The sequence below is a fragment of the Panulirus ornatus genome, chromosome 67 (genome assembly GCF_036320965.1).
Source record: "Panulirus ornatus isolate Po-2019 chromosome 67, ASM3632096v1, whole genome shotgun sequence".
NCBI classification, from domain to species: domain Eukaryota; kingdom Metazoa; phylum Arthropoda; class Malacostraca; order Decapoda; family Palinuridae; genus Panulirus; species Panulirus ornatus.
This window is the reverse complement of record NC_092290.1, coordinates 8,761,683-8,769,919: the sequence shown is the minus strand read 5'-3', so window position 1 is coordinate 8,769,919 and position 8,237 is coordinate 8,761,683. Positions and strand designations below refer to the sequence as shown.

At 37.7% G+C, this 8,237-nt stretch overlaps 1 protein-coding gene across 1 annotated transcript in view; it reads left to right on the top strand.

Moving 5' to 3' along the window:
* The first annotated feature begins 1,578 nt into the window (after positions 1 to 1,578).
* LOC139746991 (uncharacterized) overlaps positions 1,579 to 8,237 on the top strand; it is a 121,559-nt gene continuing 114,900 nt past the window's right edge. Inside the window, exon 1 of the mRNA XM_071658699.1 lies at positions 1,579 to 2,450. Coding sequence (XP_071514800.1) covers positions 2,418 to 2,450 — 33 coding nt within the window. The 5' untranslated portion in view covers positions 1,579 to 2,417. The remainder of the gene's footprint in view (positions 2,451 to 8,237) is intronic.

Below are 8,237 nucleotides of genomic sequence, written 5' to 3'. Positions count from 1 at the left end.
TACTTGCTGTATCTTTATACGATAAGTTCCTTACTAAAAGGAGATATTTGATTCCTGCTTGTCCTTTCTCCAGCATACCAGTGACTTCCTTGGTTTAAGTAGACCAGGGCTACACTGCATATTTCTTGAAAGGATTAACTAAATATAAATCCCTTGGAAAAGTTTCCTTATCTGCATGTATAGATGTTTTCTTTTTTCCTCTAGTACTGCATTTGCTTAAACATTAACAGCATGCAGTGATGGCTCCAAATAGGGAACAGTGTGCGCAAGATTTTTTTCTGCTGTTTTGCTTTTCTCCATGATTTTATTTTCAATGAACAAAAGTTAATTGCCATTCAACTTTCTAAAGTCTGTCGGTATCTCTGCAAAATCTTTTTGTCTATTTGAGTCATAATTGGAAGCAGGCAGACATCAACCAAAAGAGCACATTCAGTGCCATTTCACTGACAACCCATTAATCTGACATCAGTGCCATGCAAATTGATGGTGAGATTGACTCAAAAACCATATGGTGAGATGCCTTAAATTATACATAGATGTATAAAATAATCCTGCATCAGACAGATGTTATAACTGTAAGGAATTGGAAACTGGACACTGTAGATGTTATTTACTTTGACTTCGAGAAAGCTTTCAATACATTCCCATATGAAAACTGGTAGCAAAAAATGAAGCCAATGTGGTGAATGGGTTAGTATTAAACTTTGAGGAAGTCACTTTTGAGTCCCTAATTTGTATACATGTATGCCTCAAACGCAAGATGAGAATGTATAGAAGTGAAGCAAGAGGATGTATACAGTTGACCCCATGCACATGGAAATAGTGAGATAGATTGCTGAACAGGTAAAAATAATCGGGATATGTTTTTCAATTTAGGACCTAACGTTTTCACGCATTATTTTTTGTTGAAGGCACAGTAGCAATGGTTGATTATTTCATACAGTCTCTGTAAATAACAGAAGGTAATGTAACTGTATATGGAACAAATAAAGATTCATACAACCATTCATTATTAGAGTCATAAAGACATTCTACCATTGTATTTACTTTCAAATTCATACGGGTTCATTAAGCATATTTAGATCAAAGTTCAATAAACAGGTACTGTAGACTTAGCACACACATATGGTTAAGTGAAATGAAAATAAGAACCATTTCCTGATACGTTTATTAAAGCTACCCTTTAATTATTTCTGGTATCATGTTTTCTCTCGTTGACAATGATGTCATTAATGTTGACATAACTTCGGGTCACCGAGCTAGCCGGGGTCAATCCTACATGCCAATCCAAACGACCATTATGACGTCTGTTACCTAACTTATCTTGTTACGTAGAGAAAAAGAAGCACCATTTATTCGCAATGTTGAAAAAAAAAGCCTTAAATTCAACTCCAGCTGTAATCGAGAGTGTCTGCTTTGTATATATTTTACGTCAACATGAACCCATCCAAACGACCAGGTTCGATGGTCAAACTACCATTCCTGGCCATTCATCTAGTCCGCCCACCGGCCAGTATACCACGTACAAAACCGTTCATTCCTGCCCTGTCCTCCATGGTGTCAAGACGTAGGGTATGTAGACTCTATAGGGCCTCTGAAAATAGGTGTGTGTGTGTGCAGGTGGTTCGTCGTACCTGGGCCCTGGGGTCCAAAAAGGGGGCGCCCGGATTACCTTGGATCTCAGAAAATGCAGAGAGTGAATAGCGCGGAGGCTCCATTCCACCCATCTCTCATCTTCCATACGTGTTTTGGCCATATTGTTCATGGCATGAAACCATAGTGGATTAAAAACAGTGTGACTGATGGAGAAGGGCAAAGGGGGGCCCGAAAGAAATTATGTACGTGCTGATAAAACTCCTCTCATGGGCCCTGTGTGTATAGTACACTTGCTTTGTAATACGTTCATTTACACTTGGTGATATAAATTCGGGTAATAGTGTTAATGCCATGCGAGTGGTAATTACATGGGACAATGATGGTACACGTGAGTAATTTGCTGGAGTGAACATTATATAAACTGTTCAATCCTGTCAGAGATAGTTTAGGTAATACGAAAACTGTGATGATAACTAACAATTAAAACCTCGACCCTTTTGTGAATTAGTGCTAAATGATTGAACTGTGACTTTTGAAGTGGTAGCTGCCCCATACCTCATCATGACTCGTTTTCTAAAACTGTGAATAGCGAGAATTTTGACCCGAAAATTTCAGGAGTACACAGAACTGACAGATAAAAATATAGATATTCTTGACTGGTGAAGAAAATAGTCGAAATAGTGTAATGAATGATAATAGTAATTAACGTACATACTATATAGCCTTCAGGATTGATATACTGTACTTATATTTCGTGTTATTACTTGGAAAATTTGGAAAGTGATTGTTATCCTGAAAGCCTCGTCCCTGGAGGGTGACTGATGACTTGGGTCGTAAACCTGAGTCAGCTCCAGGTAAGTCAACGTCGTTCAACAATTTGGGTCGTTGTCTAGCCAAGCTCTGTATCATTCAATATTGACTTATTATGTTCTGTAATGCTTGTGTAATGTTACGTTTGATATGAATAGTTAAAGAGGTTAATAAGACGTAATATATTTTAAAACACGACAGTAGATCGAGGCGATAATGGTTGTCTGCATGGAGGGAAAACTGCTTTTAATTTCAAGAGAACTTATGGAAACTTCACCTTATCTCACCTAATGGCTGTATTAATTCTAGATATACATTAATTATCATTTCATCAGTTGCTTGGGGGATCGTATGCATACACTTCGTGTTGATAAATGGTGCCATGTTGGCGTGTATTTTCATGGGTGTGTCTTGATACATTTTTTGACTGCTATATTGAATATTAAAATTCATCTTGACTGCTAGGAAGGTTAGATGTATTTTCCATAAGTTCTTTTGATTTTTTAAAAGTGTATTACCTCCTTTACATTAAGTTATTCAGTTTTCCTGGTATACTATTAACGCCTTGTTTGATATAGTCGTTAGTGTGGACGCGGAGCTTAACTGGACTCGTACCATCGTACCATTAATGGTTGTGGCCCATGTTTTTTTTTTTAAAAAAAGGAAATTATAATTTGTATTCTGGATGATGTTAGGTGATCATGAAATTGATCATGAAAATTATTCTAGTCAGTTAAGGTAGACGTATAGGATTCGAACCGGGTACTAGATAGGTCATCTCCGTAGACACTGCTCGAATCACATATTTATTTATTTTTTTTCATGTAGGTCCTTAAGTAAGAGCAAATGCTTTCTTGATCATGAAATTGATCATGAAAATGATTCTAGGTCAGTTAAGGTAGACGTCTAGGATTCGAACCGGGTACTAAATAGGTCATCTCCGTAGACACTGCTCGAATTTTTTCTTCATGTAGGTCCTTTAGTAAGGTCAAATGCTTTCTAAGTTCTTCAGACAATGGACTAAATTTGAATTCTTATTTTCCTCAAAAATATAACTTGGTTAGAATAGATGGTCAGATATTGTGGTTGAAGGTTGAAGTGGTACGTCATAAGCATTTTATTGTGAAGTAGTAAAGCGGTCATATATATATATTTTTTTTTTTTTAAATCAGATATTTGTTCACGACACAAAAGGAAATTCCATAAAATGCCCGCCTTGTTTTTCTATTGGATTTTTTTCTTTTTTTTTTTGTAACAGAAAAGGAAAATGGCAGCTAGTGCGTGAATGAAACCCGACAAATATAATAATATAGCAATTAATGGACCAATATGGACAATTGTTCATTAGGGAGACGAGGCTATATCTTATGAGCAATGCTCGAAAGATGGTCGCTTTGTTTTACTAAGGATCAATCGTGTAACTATTTAATGTAACTATTTAGTGTAACTATTAACTATTTAGTGTAACTATTTAGTCTCGTTGGTTTAGTAGAGTTTCCTTCATGAAAGAATTTATTTTCTTTTCGACTTCTTTCAATATCTTTGTTCGTCTCTCTAACTTGTCATCCACATCACCTTGTATATATAGGTGGTGTGAGACACATTATTGAGTTTTGTGATAATTTTTTATGATAATGTGTTTATATCATCGACAAAGTCCTCAGGAATGTAATTCAAGATGTATATTAACTTGATAAGGAAAGTTCATTGATCAACATTGCCTTAAGTGATCTGTAAGGACTGTTAACCTGTAGAATCAATTGTCGGCACTATTGCTACATAATTTCTCCCACATATCTGGATGTTTTTGGTCAGGCGGGGAAGCATAGAGCTGGTAGGTTCATTTTTTATTTTTAGTTATGACGGTGTTCGATACCCGCTTTTTCTGCGGGAGGAGGAGTAAAGATAATGTATATATCTTGTGATGGTCCTTTCCTCTTTTTCTATATCTTTGTCTCTATAAAATGAGAACCCAACCCTTCATAGTTCGTTTTGGAATAACACATTGTTGACATGTCGAAATTCAGTCGAAATCTAGTGTGGTATAGGACCATTGTTGGTTTATTCCAAGATTTTAAGTTTAGTCTGTGGTTTTTCTATTTATTTTACTGTCCATGGAGGTCTACAGTATATGCGTATATTTCGAGTCCACTTGATATTTTTCTAATTCCAAGATTTCATGTTTAGTCTACTGTGGTTTTTCTGTGTATTTTACTCTCTATGGAAATGTACAGTTCATGCTTATGTTTTGAGTTCGTTTGATATTTTTCTAAGGCAGTGGCTAAATACCTAGTCAAGATACGAATCAATAGGATATATATATATATATATATATATATATATATATATATATATATATATATATATATATATATATTTGTGTCTCAGTTATTGTAGCGTTTTACATCAGTGACAAATAAACATGTCTGCTTTGCTACCTCCCCCCCAAAACACTGGTGTGATGTTTATAACGTCAATATGTTCTGTGTCAACAGTGGCATGTTAATTTGTTTCATCGAACAAAACCCTTTTTTTTTTTTTTCATTTTTTTGCTTTTTGTTATCGCCTGTTTTCTCCTATCAAAATATCAAAAGTTTACGTTCTTTTTTTTTTTCAGAAATGGTTGTCGAAACTCGTAATGTACTGAGTTCTGTATAAGTTATTTGTATAAGTTACATTCACTTTCATAAGTGTTTGTCTGATGTTAGTGATTAAATCTAACGTCCAAATAACTTCAAAAATAAGTGCTAGATATTTTAAAGTGTTTTCAATACTGCTTTTGTATTTTTTTTTTTTTAAAGTCTTCGTCAATATTTGGACGGCTTCGTATTTCGCCTCTTACTGCTTTCTACTTAATTTTCCAAGTGCACCATTCTTCCTGCCGTCTAGATATAGTAAAGTGTCCACTTCTACTTTTCTTGGTAGTGCGTTAGAACTTAAAGATAGAAAAAAGCAAGTTTGGGTGATACACTGTATAAAGTTAGGTTACGTTTGCTAGTTGATCTGCAGTGGGGGAAAAGAAGGGATAATAAAGTTAGGTTACGTTTGCTAGTTGATCTGCAGTGGGGGGAAAAGAAGGGATAATAAAGTTAGGTTACGTTTGCTAGTTGATCTGCAGTGGTGGGAAAAGAAGGGATAATAAAGTTAGGTTACGTTTGCTAGTTGATCTGCAGTGGGGGGAAAAGAAGGGATAATAAAGTTAGGTTACGTTTGCTAGTTGATCTGCAGTGGGGGGAAAAGAAGGGATAATAAAGTTAGGTTACGTTTGCTAGTTGATCTGCAGTGGGGGGAAAAGAAGGGATAATAAAGTTAGGTTACGTTTGCTAGTTGATCTGCAGTGGGGGGAAAAGAAGGGATAATAAAGTTAGGTTACGTTTGCTAGTTGATCTGCAGTGGGGGGAAAAGAAGGGATAATAAAGTTAGGTTACGTTTGCTAGTTGATCTGCAGTGGGGGGAAAAGAAGGGATAATAAAGTTAGGTTACGTTTGCTAGTTGATCTGCAGTGGGGGGAAAAGAAGGGATAATAAAGTTAGGTTACGTTTGCTAGTTGATCTGCAGTGGGGGGAAAAGAAGGGATAATAAAGTTAGGTTACGTTTGCTAGTTGATCTGCAGTGGGGGGAAAAGAAGGGAAGAGAAGGGTTGATCATACTGACGGCCAAGGGTAGGAAGGAGGATCCACTGTATGGTGTTTTGAACACTTGTTTCGACCAAATTAAGATTATGATCCAATCCCAAGATTATATATGTATATGTATATATATATATATATATATATATATATATATATATATATATATATATATATATATATATATATAGACAACGGCGCGAAAGCTGGTCTCGTAAACCTTTTTTTTTTTCTTTCTTTTGTTAATTGTGGAGTGGGAGTTTACACCCAATGGTGGAGTGGGAGTTTACACCCAGATGTCAGGGGTTTTTGAGAGGGTGGGAGGGAGTTCAGACCTGGACGACTTATCCAAAAGCCCTTTAGAGTCTTTGCAATTGTTTTTCTTTTGTTCTTCGACGAGAGAGAGAGAGAGAGAGAGAGAGAGAGAGAGAGAGAGAGAGAGAGAGAGAGAGAGAGAGAGAGAGAGACTGTAAAGTTTTGTTTGCGTTGGTCCACTGAGGTGATCAATACTTCCAGATGACACGGTGGGGTGTGTGTGTGTGTGTATATGAGAGAGAGAGAGAGAGAGAGAGAGAGAGAGAGAGAGAGAGAGAGAGAGAGAGAGAGAGAGAGAGAGAGAGAGAGATTATCTGAGTAGAACGGGTTGTTTGGACATGACGGTACGACCTTTGGGTGATAATGGCTTTGACCTGACCTTGACCTGACCTCATGGTCAATTTCAAGTGTCGGGGCCCATCATAGTGAAGGTCCATGTCGTCATACTTCGGAGGTAGAATGATGAGGTAGCGCTAAGGGGGTGTGAGAAACCCAACATATCGTACCGGCTCTCACACACACACACACTATGTTCTCGTCATTGGTGGCCCGTTACGCTGCCACCTATTGTTTATACGCCGAGGAGCGTATCTAAGCGGGTTTAAGTTTTCATTTACACTCGTCTGTCCGTCTCAATAGCTCATCTCACGTGGACAAGGTCGAAAGAACTCATTTGCTGATTCGATGTGTTGCAGGCGTGTTCTATATACCCCCACCCCGTTGCGCCCTTGGCTGCTACTGCCGTAGTGAGTGTACCCGAGCTGGTTCGAAATAGATTTCGGGATGTTCGAAGCTTTTGTGTGTGTGTGTGTGGTAGGGGCGCTGCTGACTTACGGCACGCTTCGAAGTCGTTGTCTACTCCTTGACGTTTCGTGGTGGGGTTTGAGCGACGCTGGTTTCGATAGAGGTTTCCGGAACGAGAGTTCGAAGCTTGGGAAGTTCTTCGGTGCCTTACAGACGATAGTCCTCGAAATGTGTCGTTACTAGCGTCTTGTGAAGATGGGATTTGAGCGACGCTGGTTCGAAAGAGTTTCGGAATGTTCGAAGTGGATATGTATATATATATATATATATATATATATATATATATATATATATATATATATATATATATATTTTTTTTTTTTTATTTATTTTGCTTTGTCACTGTCTCCCGCGCTAGCGAGGTAGCGCAAGGAAACAGACGAAAGAATGGCCCAATCCACCCACATACACATGTATATACATACACGTCCACACACGCAAATATACATACCTGTACATCTCAATGTACACATATATATATACACACACAGACATATACATATATACACATGTACATAATTCATAGTCTGCCTTTATTTATTTATATATTTATTTATATTTGAGGCCATGGCGCTTTGATCATCAATGTGGCCTTAGTGACACTCCTCATATCTTTTCCCATCTCAACTAACGTCTGGTTATGATCTTTGATAGATTTTCTCTCTTTATTTTGTGGGAGAAGCTTGGGTATATATACGTAGTTCCTTTGATATCGTAAAAGCTTTTGACAAGGTATGGTAACAAGGGTTTCCTCATATTGAAGCTTCTCTGTCATAGCAGTCTTCCCTCTTCATACCCTCCTGTCTACTCCTGTCTACTCTCCTTTGTGGTCGATCTACGTCTGTAGTTGTAGATAGCTCAAACCCCTTTCCCCACTTCCTTTCTTTATCAACAGTGGTGCCAGCCACGACCCCTCCTTCCCTTATCAACAGTGGTGCCAGCCACACTCCCTTTTCCCCTTTTATCTTTTATCTCTCACACTCTTCCTCCTTTTCATCAAGGATTTTCCCTCTCTCCAACAGATGATACCAAATGGACTCGTATGTTTGACGACTCCCTCCCTACCTTCCTCCATTTCCCTCA